This window comes from Phyllobates terribilis, unplaced genomic scaffold, assembly GCF_046119375.1.
Source record: "Phyllobates terribilis strain yellow unplaced genomic scaffold, ASM4611937v1 Scaffold_2__4_contigs__length_985480577, whole genome shotgun sequence".
In the NCBI taxonomy this organism is placed as follows: Eukaryota; Metazoa; Chordata; class Amphibia; order Anura; family Dendrobatidae; genus Phyllobates; species Phyllobates terribilis.
Window position 1 is genome coordinate 261,714,118 of NW_027362762.1, and position 23,072 is coordinate 261,737,189.

Below are 23,072 nucleotides of genomic sequence, written 5' to 3' on the forward strand. Positions count from 1 at the left end.
CCCAGACTGCTGCGACAACAGCAGCACAAGTCGCGGCTCCTCCCTGCGCCCACACCCCTTCCTCTCAGCCTGACACCCCCCTCCGAACAACAACTTTTAGAGCCCCACTTACAGACTGCTGCAGTGCTGTCCGGGGAAACCATGTGTGGCTGCGGGGGTGTCACTACCTGAGCTCTGCAGGATGTCAGTGTGCAGGGTGTCTGCACAGTGAGGAGGCTGTGGCTTCCTGTGTCATTGTCACTTCACCATGCCTTGCAGCACAGTAATGCTGCTCTGTGTGATGGGGGTCCGCAGTGGTGTCTAATGGTCACAGGAGCTCAGTGATTCAGCCACTGTCCTGGACACGCAACCAGTGCCATACACCATCCTCCCATGACAGCGCCATACACCATCCTCCCATGACAGCGCCATACACCATCCTCCCATGACAGCGCCATACACCATCCTCCCATGACAGCGCCATATACCATCCTCCCATGACAGCGCCATATACCATCCTCCCATGGCAGCGCCATACACCATCCTCCCATGGCAGCGCCATACACCATCCTCCCATGACAGCGCCATACACCATCCTCCCATGACAGTGCCGCATACCATCCTCCCATGGCAGAGTGATATACTATTGACGCGCCCCTGGGCCGTGGGGTACTCGGTGCCGGGTCGATCGTTGCTAGGGGAGATGTCACAGTGGCGGTGACCCAGGGCGGTCAATCAAAAGGGGATTTATAGTTTTTATATACAGTTCGTGACACCACCTGTGGTATGCGGCTAAAGGGAGCCGCCGCTGCGGAGCAGAACCTCTGGAGCTGGTGTGAATGCAGCAGATTTGGTGTAGCTCTCCACAGGTAGAGCTTAGCTCCAGGGCAGTGTAGATGTTGTTATGAAGTAGCACTCGGGTGCAGTGTGGTGCAGGGCGTGATGGCGCAGCAATAATTTCACAGAGACGGGTGCAGTCTTCATGGTTTTACTCACAGTTGTCAAGTTCCTCAGGTTGCACTGTCCAGCTTACAGCCTCCCACATCATGCTGCGTTCACCAGCCAGGGGTTCAGCCAACCCTCAGGTACCTCCTGAGTACATAGCAGGACCCCCTTCTGTGTATTCCTTCTGGCCGTCTCCCTGCACCTCACACCTAGTGTCCCAATCCAGTGACCGCGGACCTTGCCGGGCGAAGTCTTCTCTGTCCCCTGGGTCCTCTATGGTTACCTTCTTGGTGAGACTAATGTGGATTGTGGCTGCAGTACCTGAAATACTACAGACTCTGGTTTCCTAGTTGAGACTTGAAAAACTCTGCTAGTTTAGGGACCGGTCCCCTCTGTGTGACCTGACCCCTCCACCGCCTGGCAGACTTGGGCGTACGGGTGGCCTCCAGCACTTCCCGTACCCCTGGGGTCCTTTCTGCTTTCCTGGAGCCTTCCTTCCTGCTCCTCTCCTCAGGCCCTCCTCCTGAGCAGAGCTCCTGCTCCCAACTCTTCCTCTCACTGAAGAACGTCTCTAGAATGTTCCACCCTCTTTTTATATCACTTCTTTCAATGCTCCCCTAATTTACTTCCTCCACCCACACCCACTACATGGTTCCCCCTACTTTGGTTCCCCCCACTCCAGCCAGGGATATTGCTCAGCAGGAAGCGCAACATCTTGCCCTTCCAGCTGGCCTGGAGTAGTGTAGTGTTGGATGCTGGTGTTAGGGTCCCGGGCTGTACTCCTTCCTTACCTGAGAATGAGATACTACACCTCTGGGTGAGATGCAGTACCTCTGTGGCGATCGAACCCTCAGGGGCGCCACACTATCCTCCCATGGCAGTGCCATATACCATCCTCCCATGGCAGTACCATATACCATCCTCCCATGGCAGTACCATATACCAACCTCCCATGGCAATCCCATATCCCATCCTCCCATGGCAGTGCCAGGCACTCTCCTCCCATGGCAGCTCCATATACCGTCCTCCCATGGCAGTGCCAGGCACTATCCTCCCATGGCAGCGCCATATACCATCCTCCCATGGCAGTGCCATATACCATCCTCCCATAGCAGTGCCAGGCACCATCCTCCCATGGCAGAGCTATGTGCTGCACTACAGTTAGTGCCATCTATAAGGCGGTTTTATACGTCCAACAGTTGTTTAATTAGAACAGCACTGTCTGAACTCGGACCGTGAAAGTCAGATGTGTGAAACCCGGGCTCAGGGCTCGTTCAGACAAGCTTAGAATCGTTCTGTGTGCGCCACAGCCATGTTATAGCCAGGGCTGAAGTTACACCAGGACCGATAGTCGGCATGGAAAAGATTACAACATGCACTACTACGGTACATTTTATGGACTGGAATAACGCTTGCCATGTAATGATGGCTCGGGCACCCGTCTGCAATGTGGACGAGCACACTGGGCGAGTCACACCTGCAATTTGTGGACACGACTGGCGCGTTTTCCAATATGGCCATCTAAACCCAATTAAATGTGAGCATATTTTAAAAGGGATCTTCCTGTCTCATAAAGTGATGATATGTCGCTAGGATGCAAAATAATATTATGACAGACCTAATCTTTGAGAAGGGACATTGGGGAGATTCCTTCATAAATTCTGCTTACTTTTATAGTACCGATGGCAGAAAGCTCTATGATACTGCTTGCTGTCAGCATGCTGTCTGTGTCAGTGCCCAGAAGTGTAGGGCAGGCATCAGGAAAGGAGACTATGTATGGCACCTGGGAGATTTGCTAACTCTACTGATAGTTGAGAAATGTTCTCTTTTTCCAAGAGTTTCACGGAATTTATGAATATCCTAAGTCATGTGACAAGGCTCTTTAAAGGGTCAATATTGACTTTTAGGATTGCTATTACCAATAGGTGGTGCTAGAGTTCTAGTTCTCTTCCTCTCTGAAGAGACAATTTGCATATTTTCCAGAGGAGCATTGAGGCTTGAAAAGTCTCCTCACCTTAACGTGCTTACCCTGCACAGCAGGCAAGAAACGGTAAATCTTGAATGATAGGGTATCATGATGATGGCCACTGACGGACACCGACAGAAAAGGCCCCTGTGCAAAAACAATATATGAGCCCTTTGCAGCCCAAGAGCTCCTAAAAATGCAAAATTGCACCTGCTTTGGAGGTAGAAATGGGCCCCCTTACCTCTTAGGCCCCTGTGCAGTCGCAGAGGTTGCACCAATGATATGTCCGCCGCCGATGATGACTGCTGTGTGGGTCTCCGCGCTCAGATGTCTCCTCAGAGGTGAAGGTTGTAGCTGTACAGGATACCAGGCCCCTCTGTGTGGTCCCGGTGGCTGCAGGAGGTAGTACTGGTGCTCCAACATTCAGATACTCACCTCTCCCTGTCCCTTAACATCCCTGTGCTCCGAGAATAAACTCAGATGTCTTTAGGAGATATTTTCAAGCCCTTCCCAAAATTTTACACTTTTCCGGGAGGTCTTAGGCGGTGACTACCTCTACAGGAGGCGGTAGTCTCCTAAACACATTCTGATATTTCTGGTACTGGAAAAAACAGTAACGGAGCTATCCGTGCCCAAATTTGGCATCCGTGTACCGTCTGTGTGAAACGTACCGGAATAGAATGTTTAGGTGTTAGATGTGCAGAGATAGATAGATATGAGATAGATAGATATGGGGTAGATAGAAAGATAGATATCCATGAGATATATAATTAGTGTCATGTGTATAGTTCACTATACTTGTATTTAGCTAATAAATCATTTAAAAAAATTACGTTGGGTCCCACAAATGTTTCATAACCAGCCAAGGTAAAGCAGACAGCTGCAGGCTTATATTATCAGGCTGGGAAGGTCCCTGGTTAATGGACTCTGCAAAGCCTAAAAATACAAGCCCGCAGACAATTCTGCAGTTTTGTCTGTCTCTTCCCGATTGCCCTGATGTGGTAATCAAGGTAATGGTAGTTGGGGTTGATGACAGCTGTGATTTGTCAAAAATCACAGCTGCCATCAACCCCTGGGGTTCATAATGGAGAGGTGTCTATAAGACACCCCCATTACTAACCCAGTAATAAAAAATAAAAACACACACACAAAAAAAAACACTTTATTTGAATAAAGACTCCCCCACACCAACCCTCATTCAAAAATGTATTAAATAGTAATCCATCGAATCCGACGTGGTCCAGAAATGGATACCTGAAAAACATAAAAAGAGAGAAATAAACACAATACACAGTCCTTCGTTCACCAATTTATTACCCAAAATGTTCCAACGAAGCTCTGCCATAGTCCATGTTCCTCGAATCTGGCTCCAGCGAGTGTACATAGCAGTAAAGTGACCGACGTTCACCAGCGCCAGGTACTGACCTCAACGCTCATCATCGTCGCCGGGTCTTGCTGAGCGGCTCTATACTCCATTGTATTTCCGTACTTGTCACATGGACGGCACATAGATATCACACTTTATGTCATCCGTGTACATGTGTGCGGGACGTATTGACGTCCATGCTGCCAGAAAAAAAACGAACATGTTCAGCCCAATAGAATATAATGGGTGTACATGTGTAAGTGTCTCCAGTATGTGTGAAAACTGTCACCACACCTACTGGAAACACTGATGTGTGAAGGAGGCCTTATGGATATGCTAAGAGTTGGCAAGTGTGATCAGTAGAGGTCTGATCTCTGGGACCCTTACAGGCAGGGCCGGACTGGCAATTCTGGCAAATGCCAGATGGGCCAATGCCAGCTGTGGCAGCTCCTTCACTCCAAGGAGGCACATGGAAACCTTCTCCCCTGACACTCTATTTATTCTATTTAGATTCCTGTGCTGCATAGGGATTTACTCCAATGTGACCTGACCTCCACTTCTTCCTATCCCCATTCAGTACATGAAGTAGGGGATGACTCTGATGCAGCCTTTCAACTTAATAATGTTTAGTGACTCAGCCAGCTCAGCAAGAGCAGACATACAGTATTGCTCAAAAGTTTACATACCCCGGCAGAATTTTTGCTTTCTTGGCCTTGTTTCAGAGAATATGAATGATAACAAAAAAAAAATTTTCTGCACTCATTGTTATTTATTGGGTGAAGCCATTTATTGTCAAACTACTGTGTTTTCTCTTTTTACATCTTAATGACAACCAAAAACATCCAAATGAACCTGATCAAAAGTTCACATACCCTGGTGATTTTGGCCTGATAACATGCACAGAATTTGACACAAATGGGTTTGAATGGCTACTAAAGGTAACATCCTCACCTGTAACCTGTTTGCTTGTAATCAGTGTGTGTGCATAAAAGCTGAGTGAGTTTTTGCGATCCAGACAGACTCTTGTATCTTTCATCCAGCCACTGACGTTTCTGGATTGTAAGTCATGGGGAAGCGAAAGCAAAAGAATTGTCAATGGATCTACGGGAAAAGGTAGTTGAACTGTATAACACAGGAAAGGGATACAAAAAAATATCCAAGGAATTGATAATGCCAGGCTGCAGCGTTCAAACTGTGATTAACAAATGGAAAATGAGGGGCTCTGTAAAAACTAAACCATGGTTAGGTAGACCAATAAAAATTTAGGTCACAACTACCAGGAAAATTGTTCGGGATGCAAAGAAAAACCCACAAATAACAGCTGAAATTCAGGACTCTCTGAAAACTAGCGATGTGGCTGTTTCAAGATGCACAATAAGGAGGCACTTGAAGAAAAATGGGCTGCATGGTCGAGTCGCCATAAGAAAGCCATTACTGTGCAAATGCCACCGAGTATCTCGCCTACAATACGCCAAACAAGACAGACACAAACCTCAAAACTTCTGGAACAAGGTAATTTGGAGTGATGAAACCAAAATTGAACTTTTTGGCCACAACCATAAACGTTACATTTGGAGAGAGGTCAACAAGGCCTATGATGAAAGGAACACCATTCCTACTGTAAAGCACGGAGGTGGATCGCTGATGTTTTGGGGATGTGTGAGCTGCAAAGGCTCAGGAAACTTGGTAAAAGTTGAAGGAAAGATGAATGCAGCACGTTATCAGCGAATACTGCAGGCAAATTTGCACTCATCAGCCCGGAAGCTGCGCATGGGAGGTACTTGGACATTCCAACATGACAACGATCCAAAACACAAGGCCAAGTCGACCTGTCATTGGCTACAGCAGAACAAAGTGAAGGTTCTGGAGTGGCCATATCAGTCTCCTGACCTCAATTTCATTGAGCCACTCTGGGGAGATCTCAAGCGTGCAGTTCATGCTAGACAGCCCAGGAATTTATAGGAACTGGGGCTTTTTGCCAAGAAGAATTGGCAGCTTTACCATATGAGAAAATAAAGAACCTCATCCAAAACTACCACAAAAGACTTCAAGCTGTCATTGATGTTACATGGGGCAATACATGATATTAAGAACTGAGGTATGTGAACTTTTGATCAGGGTCATTTGGATGTTTTTGGTTGTCATTAAGATTTAAAAAGAGAAAACACAATAGTTTGACAATAAATGGCTTCACCCATCCAATAACCGTGAGTGGAGAAAACGTTTGTTTGTTATCATTCATATTCTCTGAAACAAGGCCAAGAAAGGAAAAATTCTGCCAGGTTATATAAACTTTTTAGACAGAGGAGCAGCATGGTAACAGTCATGCTCAGGTAATTTCTGCAGATTACTTGTCCCTCCCACATTAGAGCTTCCTAATTGTCCTCTGGCAGCTCCTATCTCTTTGATCTGCTGCTCCCCTCTCACTCCTCTGATCACTGTTCTGTGTTTATAGAAGCTATATGCACAAGACAGTGGATGTAACCCTTTTGTTGACTCCCTACAGCCCACAACATTTTTAGCTAGGTAGTGAAAGGGTTAAATCTTTCGCCTTGTGTAACTGGTTTTACAAACTGAGGATAGTAATAGGATGTGAAGAGGTCAGTGCTGTTCCTTCTGTCAGTCTGTGAAGCTGGGCCGCAGAGTCCTGCTCACAAAAGCCCCAAATACACATTAAAGGGAACCTGACTGCTACGCTAGCCCCCTAAACCAGTATCACTGCTGTTTCTTTGCAAATTTTGCGCATGCGGACATTTTTCTACATCCCTGGGAATGTGAAATGAAGTCGGGTGTATGTACCCCAACTTCATTGGCGCACTGCCAGGGAGGCAACAGTGACAACTGTCCTGGCCACGTGCAAAGTTTGCAAAGAGCTGGCGGTAACTTCACTTTTGAAAATTATATCACCCATGCCCACAGGTTTGTGCTTACACAACGAGAAAGAGGATTAGTCCAGGTAAATCAGTGCCCCCTGATTAGTTAGTCACCCACTGATTTACTTACCTCAAAAGCAGGTTTAACCCCTTCTCAATCCTTATGTTTCCCGCTTGTAAAATAATAACACCTACACTCACCTCCGAAGCAGGGGGCAGTTCCAGCTTTTTCAGCACTGGCTCTTCCGGGGATTGCATAACATTGTTATGTCACGCGATCCCTGTGGCCAATCACTGCTGGTTTTAGTCTCCTCGCTTTTGGACAAATCATGACATCTACAGGAAGTGAGAGCTGTGGCTGCTCTCTCACCTTCGGATGTCAGCTACATCCAAAGGAGGGGAGAGTTAAGCAGCCTCTGAATTGCCACAGGAATCGCCTGGAACAGCGCCGGGAGCGGAGGTGAGTATAAGTGTTATTATTTTACTGGAAAGAATAAAATAATAGTGATTGAGAAGAGGGTGTCCGAGTAGTGGACAACCCTTTTAATTTTATATTTATCATCAATCACTAAGCAACAAAATGGAGTTAATGAAAATGTAGAAAACGGGTTCAATACAGTCGTGGTGGCAGTTTAGGGAGTTAGGGAAGCTGACAGGTTCCGTTTAATGGTACATTTAGGTGCAGTCAATGCACCTTGAAAGGGGTGGACCGAAGCGTATAATGATTTTCATCCTAAATGACTATTTATTGTAATAATCTAATAGCTTTTCTAATATGCTTTAATTAAAAAGTCCTTAGCACTCCCTCTCAAATCTCCATTGCATGCTGGGGTACTCAAATAAGTCATCATCAGGAGGCAGAAGCTATGGCCAGTGCCGCAGCTTCTGTCCTGACCCTGAAACTAAGCACCCTGAAACTAAGCATTACTATTTCAGGGGCTGGGCTAGTCCCTGCGCTACCGAGCAGGCGTCTGTTGCCAATTCTGACGTATGCTCAGTAAGATCTTGTCACTGTACAATATGCTTCTCAGTGCACAGTGACAGTGTGCAACCTCGCCGGCTCTAATGAGAAGTAAGGAACCAGAAAGAGTACTGTTAGTGCGCATTGTAAGGAGAGAAAGGGAGGAGCAGAGACTAGCCCCGCCCCAGATGGTGAGGTCACTTTCTGATTACCGCTCGCTGCGTTCCTGCATTCGCTGTCAGTCAGTGTGCTGAGGCATGCTTATGACGCACCCCCTGGGCCATATTCTTTAGGGGAATACCCGGAGCCGGATCAGATGGGGGTTGTAGTCTCCGAGTGGCTGTGACCCGGTCCGTGCCCAGGGTGTCAAGCTCAGAGTATGTGGCAGTCCCACAGATGTTATAAAGTTCTTTATGTCGACTACGCCACCCGTTGTATTGCGGTCACTACGGCCGCCGCTGCAGCAGGGTCCGCTGAGGCTGATGGTGTTGGTGCAGCTTTTGATAGTATAACCCCCAACGGGTGGGGTATAGCCTCAGGGGGTCAGGTGCAGAGGATGGGGGTTGTGGTGGTGCAGCATAGATGGTAATTAAAGACAGAGTCGGGTTGTGCAGTTTAGGGTATTTACTTACTGCTGATGTTCCGGTCACTCCAGCTTCAAGTGACCACCCGAGCCGTGCTGCGTCCACCAGGTCCTGGATTCAGCCAACCCCCAAGCAAGTCCGGAGCGTGTACCTGAGCCCTCCTTCCTGTCCTGTCTTCTGGCCGTCCCCACCAGGAATCCACCTAGGTCCAGCTCCCTCGGGCCTTCTGTTGGGAGACCCTTGGCCTTGGGTTCCCTGACCCTACACGTGGTTTGCCTTCAGGGTGGATGTGGTGGGTGGCCGTGGCAGATCCTGCCCACGGCCTCCGGTCTCTGGCTAGGGTGTGCTTTAGCCCCCACCAGTTTGGGATCCGGTACCCAGTTGCCAACTCTTCACCCGGTGATGGACTTTGGGTTCTCAGAGTCCTTTTCTTTCACCCCCTCTGGGTCTTTCTTCCTTTCTCCTCTCTCTCTCTCTGGGCCTTGGGCTGCTCTGCTCCTCTGCTTTCTTCCTCTGGCTTCTCTGCAAAGACTGGCTGACTGACCCTGATCTTAGATGGTGCCCACCTTAAATACTCCCTCTATGTGTGAGCTCAGGTGACCAGCACCCAATGAGCTCCTAACCTTACCCAGGCTGCTCCCCCTATCTGCCCCTACACTACTTGGGATGTTCCACCCCCCTCCCACTCCAGCCAAGGACAGACTCGGTCGTACCTGCACATTTCTAAGTGGGAGTACCGTTGGTCTGTTCCTCGGAAATGGGATGTGTGTAGTGCATGCAGCTCTCTGGGCTCAGTTTCACACTCCATCCTTACCCGGGAGTGAAATACCACACCTCTGGGTTGAGGTGCAATACCCCTGTAGCAGCCGAATCCTCGGGGTGCTACATTCCCCCCTGGTAAATCACAGCACGTCCTCGGGCTGTAAGATATAAAACAACACCAAACATACATTTTTGCATAAACAACATAATAAAACATATAAAACAACATATATTAGCAGCATCATAAAACTTTTCATATAAAACATTCTCGTAGTCGTTTCTTGCTTCTAACTCCTCCTCCGGTCACTGTGCAACTGGTGACCGGGCAAAGCACGACAGTCTCTTTTCTTGGAAGTGGTTTTCCTGTAAAACCAGTAGGGGGCGCTTTAGGACGCGCAACTATATACAAAAGGGGATATGGCCGCTCTCAGTCCTCGGCCAGGTATTTAGGAAAGGGATGACCGCTCTCAGTCCTCGGTCAGTGGGGTTAAGGGAAATACGGGTAACAGTTCAATTTGCTGGTCCCAACGGGGACTATAATAGCAACAACAGTTCACTGTGCCCCGACGGGCAACTATATACAGTCTCTATACTACCGTACTCAACGACGGCGTCCTCCTGCTCTTTCTTGTTGGTTGGTTTCAGTGTCAGACCCGTTCGGGCACGTATGCTGGGCAAACAGGTCTTCACCCAGATGCGGCACTCTTGGTTTTATGGGCGCGGTGGTGGTGGCGCCCGGGTTGCCCAGGCCTTGCGGCCAGGCCTGGGGCACCTGGAAAGTGAAGGGCACCGTAAGGACGGCGGCGCCCTGGGCTACTTGGCCCTGCGACCAGGCCGGTGGCTCCGCGGAGGTAGGGGGCGCTGTTGGTATTGCGGCGCCCGGGGGTACTAGGCCTTGCGACCAGGCTGGTGGTACTTCCTGCTTGGTCACGCTCGGAGTCGAGGCGTGTGACGTCACAGGGGTCGCGGCTGCGGCTTCCGGTTGAGGCCTAGTCTGTGGCGGTGACGTTGCGGTTACGGGCACGGCAGGGGGTACTTCGGGCTCTGCGACGGGGAGCTGGGGCAGGTACGCGGTTTCCCGGTTTGGGGTAGAGACGTCCCCTTTACCTGCCTCCTTTCGTTCGGCTCCCTTCTCGGCGCCGTCTCCGGCCTTCAGTCCTTCTGCGCCATCCTCAGAGGCGGTCTGTCTCCTCGTCTCGGGTGGCGTGCTCCGCTGACGAGTCTCGGTCCGCTGGGCCATCTCTCGGCTCCACTCCGCCAACGTCTCTCGTTGCACCCGGGCCATCCTCCGTGCGAGGCCCTCCAGCGCAGTCTGCGCACACTCCCGATCTCGGGGGAGCTGTGCCAAGACCTCCACTAAGCCTAGTGGGGTCGTAGCTTCTAGCAGGCTCCTGACCAACGGGTCGGTGCTGCTCTGCTCTCCTCTCGTTGTCTCCAGCAGGCTCCTGGCCAGCGGGCCGGTGCTGCTCTGCTCTTCTCCCATCTCCGGGTAAGCTTCTTCTGGACCCAGCTCTAAGCTTCTTGTCTCCGGGTGCGCTCTCTCCAGACTGCTCCAGGCGACACCCATCTTTGCTCCCTTCTTCTCAGTCCTCCCACTTCGAGGGCGGTCCCGGGGCCACTTGGTGATTGTCAGCTCCAGGGGCAGTTCTTTCACGCTGACAGACACCTCTAGCATCACAGTCTCTGTTGGTGGGGGCGGTTTCCACTTTTGGCGCCATTTTCGGTCCTGGCCCACGATGGGAGGTGGCCTCTTGCCACCCTCTGGCACGCCCATAATGGCGTCCGCTCTTCCAAGGCGGGAAACCTTTGGAAATGGCGGGAATCGTCTCCCAGTGGCGGGAAACTCTGCAGATGGCGGGAAAAAGCTGTTAATGGCGGACAACCGGCGGGAATCGACCTGTGATGGAGTCCGATGGCGGGGACCCTCCGGAACCGGCAGGAGACTTCTTTTTGAGGTAAACTCGTTCTTTTCTTCAGGCACGCAGTACCCGGATGTTGCGGGCACGTTATCCTGCCGACTACGCCAAAGTTGACGCACCCCCTGGGCCATATTCTTTAGGGGAATACCCGGAGCCGGATCAGATGGGGGTTGTAGTCTCCGAGTGGCTGTGACCCGGTCCGTGCCCAGGGTGTCAAGCTCAGAGTATGTGGCAGTCCTACAGATGTTATAAAGTTCTTTATGTCGACTACGCCACCCGTTGTATTGCGGTCACTACGGCCGCCGCTGCAGCAGGGTCCGCTGAGGCTGATGGTGTTGGTGCAGCTTTTGATAGTATAACCCCCAACGGGTGGGGTATAGCCTCAGGGGGTCAGGTGCAGAGGATGGGGGTTGTGGTGGTGCAGCATAGATGGTAATTAAAGACAGAGTCGGGTTGTGCAGTTTAGGGTATTTACTTACTGCTGATGTTCCGGTCACTCCAGCTTCAAGTGACCACCCGAGCCGTGCTGCGTCCACCAGGTCCTGGATTCAGCCAACCCCCAAGCAAGTCCGGAGCGTGTCCCTGAGCCCTCCTTCCTGTCCTGTCTTCTGGCCGTCCCCACCAGGAATCCACCTAGGTCCAGCTCCCTCGGGCCTTCTGTTGGGAGACCCTTGGCCTTGGGTTCCCTGACCCTACACGTGGTTTGCCTTCAGGGTGGATGTGGTGGGTGGCCGTGGCAGATCCTGCCCACGGCCTCCGGTCTCTGGCTAGGGTGTGCTTTAGCCCCCACCAGTTTGGGATCCGGTACCCAGTTGCCAACTCTTCACCCGGTGATGGACTTTGGGTTCTCAGAGTCCTTTTCTTTCACCCCCTCTGGGTCTTTCTTCCTTTCTCCTCTCTCTCTCTCTGGGCCTTGGGCTGCTCTGCTCCTCTGCTTTCTTCCTCTGGCTTCTCTGCAAAGACTGGCTGACTGACCCTGATCTTAGATGGTGCCCACCTTAAATACTCCCTCTATGTGTGAGCTCAGGTGACCAGCACCCAATGAGCTCCTAACCTTACCCAGGCTGCTCCCCCTATCTGCCCCTACACTACTTGGGATGTTCCACCCCCCTCCCACTCCAGCCAAGGACAGACTCGGTCGTACCTGCACATTTCTAAGTGGGAGTACCGTTGGTCTGTTCCTCGGAAATGGGATGTGTGTAGTGCATGCAGCTCTCTGGGCTCAGTTTCACACTCCATCCTTACCCGGGAGTGAAATACCACACCTCTGGGTTGAGGTGCAATACCCCTGTAGCAGCCGAATCCTCGGGGTGCTACACTTACAGCTGCCGCTCTGACTGCTGTAAGTGGTGACTGTAATTGCCTGCATGACTGAAAGCCAGTGTCTCCTGGTAGAAACAAAATTTATTTTGTCCTGGGTGCCGCACTTTCAGTATATCGGCTAGGCACATTCATAATGCTATTAAGCCCTATAATTGCAGGTAAATAGAGTTATCTGACCTGACATGTTCTCTTTAAATTTCACAATGTTTTTCTGGCTTCACAGCAGTTTGTATTCTGTAAAGGTGAGATATATATCTCGAGCAATCCAGAAAAATCGACGAACATATACTACATTCACTTCATAGCAAGTGGGCCTCTGTGCTCTCAAATTTGAGTCCCAGTCCAACTGTGCATGTGCCTCTTAAAGTAATAGCCCGGACTGCATGCCCCCCCACGGGGCTTAGGGGAGGGCTCCATGACTCAGGAGGTATGCTAGTCCTGGTTAGGTGTATAAAGAGTTAACATTTTGGGATTGTTTTGTTTGGATAAGTTTAAGGGAGGTGAAGGTGGAGTGAGTGGTTTGAGGTTTTTTTTTGACTGGTTAGTGGGAGGGACAGATATGGGCGGTATATAGGTTAGGGTCATGAAAGGTGCAGGCTTTTTACACCTGGATGCCGGACTTAAATCTGCAACTGGACAAAGGGACTGGACCCACTGGACTCATGTCGTGAACTTACATATTCCTGGATCTGTGAAGTTGGAGGCCTTGCTACAAGAGATGAGGTCTTTGGCAGAACAGAGAGGCCAGTGGTGGCTCCAGAGCCAGATGAAGCAGTGGGCTACAGCTGGAGGAGTCAATGAGGTGACTGATGAACCAGTACCTCTGAAGCGTTTGAGGAGGTCTCAGCCTCCGGAGAGACTCAGCCCTAATGTGAATCCTCGCTCCAGACGCAGGATCTGGAGCGCCAGCAGAGACCCTCCATGGCCGCCAGCAGTGCCTCTGCTTTCACCGCCGGCGCAGCGCTCCAGGAGGAATCCACAGCACCGGCCTGCCAACAGGGAGGAGGTGAAATTGTACCCAAGGATGAGCCAGACTTGTGCAAGTCCACAATTCTCTTCCTGATATCTTGGCTGATTTCTTTAGACTTCCAATGATGCTATACAAAGAAGCAGTGTGTTTCAGGTGTGCATTAAAATACATCCACAGGTGTGTCTCTAATTAACTCAGGTTTTTTGGCAACATCTATCACAAGCTTCCAAACACATGACATCATCATATGGGCAGTCCAGAATTGTTTAAAGACATAGTGATCTTAGTGTATGTAAACTTTAGATGTTGCAATAAATAATAAAAATGCCTTAAAACATTCTCTCTCTCTCATTTTTCTGGCATTTGCAAACATTAAAATTATGGTAATCCTAATTGACCTAAAACGGGAAAGGTTTATTCTGATTTCATGTCAGATATTGAGAAAAACATGCATATGTGTCTTTTAACAGTTATATGAAAAAGTTTGGGCACCCCTATTTATCTTAAGCTTAATGTTTTATAAAAATTGGTGTTTTTGCAACAGCTATTTCAGTTTGATATATGTAATAACTGTTGGACACAGTAATGTTTCTGCCTTGAAATGAGGTTTATTGTACTAACAGAAAATGTGCAATCTGCATTCAAACAAAATTTGACAGGTGCATAAGTATGGGCACCTCACCAGAAAAGTGACATTAATATTTAGTAGATCCTCCTTTTGCAAAAATAACAGCCTCTAGTCGCTTCCTGTAGCTTTTAATGAGTTCCTGGATCCTGGATGAAGGTATTTTTGACCATTCCTCTTTACAAAACAATTCCAGTTCAGTTAAGTTTGATGGTCGCCGAGCATGGACAGCCCTCTTCAAATGATCCCACAGATGTTCAATGATATTCAGGTCTGGGGACCGGGATGGGCATTCCAGAACATTGTAATTGTTCCTCTGCATGAATGCCTGAGTAGATTTGGAGCGGTGTTTTGGATCATTGTCTTGCTGAAAGATCCATCCCCTGCGTAACTTCAACTTTATCACTGATTCTTGAACATTATTGTCAAGAATCTGCTGATACTGAGTGGAATCCATGCGTCCCTCAACTTTAACAAGATTCCCGGTGCCGGCATTGGCCACACAGCCCCAAAGCATGATGGAACCTCCACCAAATTTTACTGTGGGTGGCAAGTGTTTTTCTTGGAATGCTGTGTTTTTTTGCCGCCATGCATAACGCCTTTTTGTATGACCAAACAACTCAATCTTGGTTTCATCAGTCCACAGGACCTTCTTCCAAAAAGAAATTGGCTTCTCCAAATGTGCTTTTGCATACCTCAGCCGACTCTGTTTGTGGCGTGCTTGCAGAAACTGCTTCTTTCGCATCACTCTCCCATACAGCTTCTCCTTGTGCAAAGTGCGTTGTATAGTTGACCGATGCACAGTGACACCATCAGCAGCAAGTTGCTGCTGCTGCTCTCTGGAGGTGGTCTGAGGATTGTCCTTGACTGATCTCACCATTCTTCTTCTCTGCCTTTCTGATGTTTTTCTTGGCCTGCCACTTCTGGCCTTAACAAGAACTGTCCCTGTGTTCTTCCATTTCCTTACTATGTTCCTCACAGTGGAAACTGACAGGTTAAATCTCTGAGACAGCTTTTTGTATCCTTCCCCTGAACAACTATGTTGAATAATCTTTGTTTTCAGATCATTTGACAGTTGTTTTGAGGAGCCCATGATGCCACTCTTCAGAGGAGATTCAAACAGGAGAACAACTTGCAAGTGGCCACTTTAAGTAGCTTTTCTCATGATTGCATACACCTGGCTATGAAGTTCAAAGCTCAATGAGGTTACAAAACCAAAAAAAGTGCTTTAGTAAGTCAGTAAAAAGTAGGTAGGAGTATTTAAAACAAGAAAATGATAAGGGTGCCCATACTTATGCACCTGTCAAATTTTGTTTGAATGCAGATTGCACATTTTCTGTTAGTACAATAAACCTCATTTCAAGGCAGAAACATTACTGTGTCCAACAGTTATTACATATATCAAACTGAAATAGCTGTTGCAAAAACACCAATTTTAAGAAAACATTAAGCTTAAGATTAATAGGGGTGCCCAAACTTTTTCATATAACTGTATATAGTGTATATAAACTTCTGGTTTCAACTGTACTTAGCTATTGAATACACCTTGTGAGTGTATATCTCTGCTTGTACATTCACTTTTTAACAGTTTTTATTAATTCTAATTCTTATGTGTGTGGTTATTGAATCAAATAAAGGTTTTTCTCACTATTTTGGCTGATCACTCCGCTTTTTGTATAGGACCTATATGCAATTTTGGATTGCAATTTTCTTACTCTATTGATTGGTTATCTCTTCTTTTTTATTTGTAGCAATGGATGGGTCTGTCAGTTTTGGGAAAAAGAGCTCTATGACTTATTTTTCGATTGGATGAGAAGTTCTCTGCAGTAGGTCACCAAAAATACTTCGGTGCCCATTCCTCCAATTGTGCTGCTCCAATTTCTTCTGATAGCCCTCTAAATCAAAGGCTGTTCCTCCAGTGTCTATATTTGTTATCATCGAGGTGTATGACGATATCTGCAGTTTGTGAAGAACGCTTCTGAATGACTGTCTTGTGTAACTCCAGAATCTTTGACATGTGGTCTTGTGCCTCTTCTATATCAGCGACTCTGTGACCCACATTTTTTATTTCTCTCTTTAAGTTTCCATGTATTTTTTGTGAGATGCTTCAGTCAACCTTCTATGTCCTGTTTAGTAAGCATATCTTTCCAGTCCTAATCTTCCGCTGCTAAATGTTAGAGAGGTCCTTTGCTAATTTTTATAGGAATTGGATGATGGATTTGATTGAGCATATCAGGTGTTAACATAGTGGGGCCAATATTGTTCACTAGGTCAGATGTTGAAGCATGGTAAGACATGGTTCCAGAGGCAACTGAGATGAGGATAAAGAAGCCTTTGTCTCCTGTATCGTAGCCACCTCAGATATTGGATGAGTAAAGGATAAGAAGCATTTGGTAGGACCAGTTTCAGCCATGAGAGAAGATTCAATGGCAGAGTTCCTCTATGTCAGATCAATGCCCGAAAAAGCATCTAGCTATATTGTGTTTTGTGGGATTCGAGTGCTTGGTGGGGCAACACAATCTGTCATTGTCAATCCCCCTCTCCGTAGAGTCCATTAAAAAGTCACATATAGAAGTCCTTGTATTTAAGTAGTATAAATCCAACTCAATAAGTGGATTCTTTCAGATGAGGTAGTAGAAGTTGGGACAGGACCCTTTAGGACCTGGTAATAGGTGGTCGTTCGTCTCTAGTGTCAAATAGGCAAAAACATAGTGTGAACAGATTCATAGTGTGATTCAGATAACAGGAGCAACATCTTGTAAGACACTAATGTCAAGGGGTCCCCCAGAGTGGTAGCATGGGGAACACAGTTTTACAGGCCCATTAGAATATTTGTTCTGTATTTAAGAATTTTAGCTGTGTTGTGGCTGTATTTCTGCTCCTCTTTCCTTTCTAATTTCTCCCCCTACTCTTTTCGGCAATGGTACTTATCAATTGACAGTCTGTTATTCCAGCTGTGGTCCTCCACGAGCAAGTTTTAGAAGATTCTGTTGTTTGCGCAGGAAGATGCATTTTTATCCTGACTAGTGAACTAGTGCTATCAGCTGGAATATTTCCGCATAAAAGGCCCAGTTTCGCCAAAATCCGGGATAGTCGATGCACAGCAAGCCACCAGCGTCGGCCAACCCACCCTCTTTTTGTTGCAATGCCTATCAGTTGGCTAAGGCTGGGAGGACTTTGTCCATATTTGATAGTCACAGTTGATTATTTATTTGATTACAGACTGATTAATCTATTCCATGTTTTTTAATATTTATTGACTTATTAATTTATATTTTAAGTAACCTTTAATAAAAATTTTGAACGTATTCTTTATCCAAACTTACCTTGTCTAGTATTTTTTTTAATAATAGGTTAAAGGGAATATGTCACCAGGTTTTTGTTCCCGAATCTGAGAGCAGCATAATGTAGAGACAGACCCTGATTCCAGTGATGTATCACTTACTGGGCTGCTTGCTGTAGTTTTGATAAAATCACTGTTTTATTAACAGGAAATTATCACTAGAGGACTAGTAAACGTGCTGCCAGGTAGTCCTCTATATTCAAGAGCTCTATATAAGCCCATCCCACCACTGATTGGCAGCTTATGCCTATGCACAGTGTACACAGAAATCTGCCAATCAATGATGTGGGCGGGATTATACAGGGCTCAGCATTCTGAGCTCTGCTAGATCTGCAGCAAAGAAAAGTTATTTAATAAAAACTACAGCAAGCAGCCCAGTAAGTGATATATCGCTGGAATCAGGGTCTCATCCCTGACATCATGCTGCTTTCAGATAGGGTAGCAAAAACCCAGTGACACATTCACTTTAAGTTAATGGGTTGTATTTTTGTTGGGCCTTGTGCCTTGGTGCTTGGGGTGGTGCAACCTAAATAAAGACCAGAGTGGCAGCCAAAAATGCAATGTTACAATATTGTCAAAAAGAAAGAAACAAAGGACCGGATATCAAAATAAATAATAGCATATCTTTATTGTGAACGCTAACAAGAAAAAAGCAGAACAAATCCACAGATTACAAAAATCTAAAAACACATCAACGTGTACAAAATGACCAATACATGCCCCAAGTCATGGACAGAAAGGACAACCCACCCCATACTCTAAATAAGAGCAACTATTCCCAGGAAAAATACAAGAATAGTAGAAAATACTCAATAAGTACAAAAGACTAAATGTAACAGAGGCAATATGGCATGAAAAGAAAATTATTAAATTGCAGAAAATGGCTTTGAAAAAGTATTCATACCCCCTGACCTTTTCCATCTTTTTTTTACATTACACCCACAAACTTAAATGTATTTTATTGGGATTTTATGTGATACCAACACTAAGTAGCAAGTATTTGTGAAGTGTAAAGGAAATAATATATGGGTTTCTAAATGTTTTAAAAATATAATCTCTAGTAACCATGATATATGAGAAGTAGTACTATAACATGAAAGATAAAAGTAATGATTTTTTAAATATATGGAAACCCAATGTTGGTAATGGGAAGAGCTGGTATTTTATAGTATGTTAGTTTTTTTTTATGTATTCTTGGCTTATTATTACCTCTCTGTATATGTGGATAAAAAGAATGTATTATGAAATTAAGAAAACAGCACTAGAAGCTGCCATGAAGTTCTCTGTCATTCCACTGGACCCTAAACTGTCACCCATGATGCCCACATCACAGTGTATAGGGCAAAGCAGGTCCATGAGCCGCTGCCTGGCAGGTGCCACCTGAGGTTCCATCACCTCTGACATCACCTGCACACGCCCAACTGCCGTTTACTTTCAACTGTCGGCAGAAGTGATCAAACGGAGGTCTACAGACGGGAAGATATTACTGAGAATGGCGTCTACTGGACACAGAGAAAGTGTGGAGAAGAGAAAAGACAAGAGGAAGAGAGAAGAGGACAGTGATACCACTGGATTCAAGAAGATCTCAAAGAACAGAAGAGAAGCCAAAGGCAATGGATTGGAGGATGAAGAGCCAACACCTGGATGCAGCAGGGATCCCGGAACATCCAGCTCCTACCCCAGGCTTAACATGAGCAATTTTACCATCCATGATATCTTGGGTAGGGGCAGCTTTGGCCAAGTACGTTTTTATATATTTTTCTTTATCAACCTGTATTTGCCATTTTATCTCCATTAGTTATCTTCTGCAGGTAGATATTCATTGAAGTGCTCTTTTATGGGATGACTGAAAAAACATCCATATGCTACCCTGACTCCATGATAATTGAACATATTGGCTTATCTGATCACCATAGTTAGGTCTAGTGCTGCTATAAATGGGTATTCTGATTCATTGAAGAGCTGATCTTCAGGATCACATCTGTGGGAAGTTGGAGGGACATGTTTGTTTTTTTCCATGCCCTGGTTCATATATGCTACAATCAGGATACTATATATACTTTGCCCTCTATGTTTCAGTAAATTTTAAATCATCTGCACATTGATATAAGACCAATACTGACCCTAACCAGCTCAAAGTGCCATCCAGTGTTTTTCCTATTTGTTCTCATATGGTGATAATGGAATACCCCTTTAAGACTTCTCCATAGAGCATTCATGGAGCAGATAGTGCATTATGCCGATAAATTAGCTTTGCTCTTCTATAAGGTCCAGGTTACCAGCAGACTCACAAACCACTCAGTCCACCCCTTTCTTGTGCAGTAGATAAACCAGCTGGTTTCTACCTCCCATACACATTTTCTAAGCATTCCCTATTTCTTTCCTCAGGTGGTTCTGACATCAGTCCCCAGCCGAAACATCTATATGGCTGTAAAGATGATCAAGAAAAAGAAGGTCAATGAAAACATCCTTATGAGAGAGAGGCGGATACTCTTAGCGGCCCGAGACTGCCCATTCTTATGTCACCTCTATGCCGCACAGCAGTCTCGGAAGCTCGCGTATTTCATCACGGAGTATCTGTCCGGCGGCAGCCTCGAGGCTTTGATTGAGATGTGCGGCTGCCTGAACATCGACAGCGTAAGGTGAGAAAGAGGAAGATATACAAAAAAGAGAGCAGAGGGATGAAAATAAAAGCTAAGGATGGGATGTAGCGATGACATTGATACTACACTCTGTTCTCTCCATCAGATTCTACACAGCAGAGATAGTATGTGGCTTCCAGTTCCTCCATGGACACAACATCATCCACCGGTAAGCAGAACTTTCCTCCTTCTCTCTGTCCCCTTTACATTCTGGAGATATGACCCCTTTCCTGGGCTCCTGTCTGCTTATTCTACCTGATCTTGCAGTGACCCATTTTCCATCTCTTGTATCACTGGGCAGATTTCTTATTATGTTATCTTATTTCATTGCAGATTTCCTCATAGACTATTGCGAGCAGGGCCCTCACTCCTTTTGATATGAGATATACTTATTCTGTATTGATTGTATAAGTCCCCCCTAAAATTGTAAAGTGCTGCGTAATATGTTGGCGCTATAAAAATAAAAAATATTATTATTATTGCAGAGATATTAAGCCAGAAAACATCATGCTGGATGCGGATGGCCACATCCGTATTATCGACCTAGGGCTCGCCCAAGATGGCGTCATCTCCTCCAATAATATCTCTGGAGTGTCGGGCACTTTCCATTTCATGGCCCCTGAGGTGCTTCGCAAGAAAGGATATGGCACAGCAGTGGATTGGTGGAGCCTGGGGATTGTGGTGTCCAAGATGGCAGCAGGACAATCCCCATTTTACACCGGCTCCGTCAGCAAAATGGCTTACAGAGAGATAACCAAAGGAGAGCTTGAAATTCCATCTTGGCTCAATGCTGACTTGAAAGATCTTATCAAGAAGCTGCTGTGCAAAAATCCTCAGAAGCGATTGGGTGTGTGCGGGAACATCAGAGAGCATCCATTCTTTACCAACATCAGCTGGGAGGATCTGGAGAAAAGGAGAGCAAAGCCGCCATTCAGGCCAGTTCTGGAGAACGATCATGTGCAGTGGCCGGAGGAAAAGAAAGCCCTTAACCCCGTGGCCGGATTTAATTACGTGTCATCAAGCTGGGCTCGGTAAGATCATCCTCTGTGAGGATAAATCCCATCAAATGTTCTTCTCACCTTGTGGCTATTTCCACCGTCCTTGTCTTCTCCCAATGTTTCTGTCAATGACTATGTCTCTGTTATTCTTAGGTGGATGAGAATATCTGGGCTGTGAAAGAATCCAAGACCATCTAGTGAGTGACAGCTGTACACACAGGACACCGATCATTAGATATGTACATTATATCTGATGTTACATAGGGGATTGGTTCATTATAATGACCATTCCACTAAGATAACAGAAGATCCAGGAGATAGAAATTATTTAAATATCTTCCTCTTATGTCTTGCAGGATGAACCCGTGCCAGCTGCTCAGAACTTCTTGCCTCCTGACCCGTACCTCATGTCTCTGATGCTGTTTATCACCTCAGCTGCTCTAGAACATCAACTCTCTCCATAACATCTTCATGCTGGACCACTGCCATCGTGTCGCTGCACCAGGCCCTTGACTTGACATCCTCCAATCCTAGGCTGGTTCTTGACATCACTCCAGTCCGAAGATTTTCTGAGCCCAGGAGCGGCCTGTGCCAAGTTTCCATCTGGTGAGTTCAGAAATAATAGTCCATTATCTATGAGCTCACCTTAGCACAGGCCAGGTAAGTACTGTACGCATCATCCATCACATTCACAGCTCATACACTACATGATAGGTGTAGGCCCACACTACACTATAGGTATAGGCACCCACACATAGACACATAGCACGTAGACAGAGATTTGGGCTTTTGATCCTGGGATTTAATCTGATCGCCATATTTGGGGTCAGGAAGGAATTTTTCCCCCTGATATGAGGACAATTGGCCCATTCCTCATAGGGGTTTTCGCCTTCCTCTGGATCTACACGGCCTTAAATAGGTTTAGTAATGTATCAATAAGTAGATTCAGACATAAGTAGTGCAAAAAAATAGGTTTAAAAAAAATAATAAAACTAGTTTATTTTACACAAACTAAAAACATTTTTAGTCTAAATATATAACAATTAAAATATATTTTTAAATATCTCACTTCCACTACTTACAGGTTAGGCACGAGCCTTTGATCCTGGGATTTAAGCTGATTGCCATATCTGGGGTCAAGGAGGAATTTTTCCCCTCGTCATGAGAATAATTGGCACATTTCTCACGTGGGTTTTCGCCTTCCTCTGTATCAACATAGCTTATAGATAAGTTTAGTAAAATTAGGTTATAACAAAAATATATATAAAAAATAATTAATAATAATTAAATATTTAAATTAAAAAGTTACACTTACGTATCACACATTAGCTATGAGCCCTTGATCCTGGGATTCATCCCGATCGCCATATTTGGGATCAGGAAGGAATTTTTAACCTTCTTCTGGATCAACACGGCCTTAAATAGATTTAATCTGATAGTTATATAAGTAATTCACATGTTAATAGCTTATTATAAATACATAAAAATTATTTTAAAATATAGGCATGTTTTCAAATAATTTATATGCAGTAACTCTGTACAAAATAAGATAAATAGTTTAATAAATTTTTAAGATGAGAAGTGAATTTAATTCCACAGGTTCGGTATCAGCCCTTGATCCTGGGATTTATTCTGATCGTCATATTTGGGGTCAGGAAGGAATTTTCCCACCTGATATGAGGACAATTGGCTTATTCCTCACATTGGGTTTTCGCCTTCCTCTGGATCAACACAGCCCATAAATAGGTTTAATCCGATAGATGAATAATTTACACATATACATACATAATAGTAAAATATAAAATAACTCCATCTA

The 23,072-nt window shown here is 46.1% G+C and overlaps 1 protein-coding gene across 1 annotated transcript in view; it reads left to right on the plus strand.

The window, feature by feature from the left end:
• LOC141204936 (protein kinase C delta type-like) overlaps positions 1-21,491 on the plus strand; it is a 31,376-nt gene extending 9,885 nt beyond the window's left edge. Inside the window, exons 2-5 of the mRNA XM_073663979.1 lie at positions 20,005-20,258; positions 20,365-20,427; positions 20,744-21,289; positions 21,410-21,491. Coding sequence (XP_073520080.1) covers positions 20,005-20,258; positions 20,365-20,427; positions 20,744-21,289; positions 21,410-21,434 — 888 coding nt within the window. The 3' untranslated portion in view covers positions 21,435-21,491. The remainder of the gene's footprint in view (positions 1-20,004; positions 20,259-20,364; positions 20,428-20,743; positions 21,290-21,409) is intronic.
• The last annotated feature ends 1,581 nt before the right edge of the window (positions 21,492-23,072 follow it).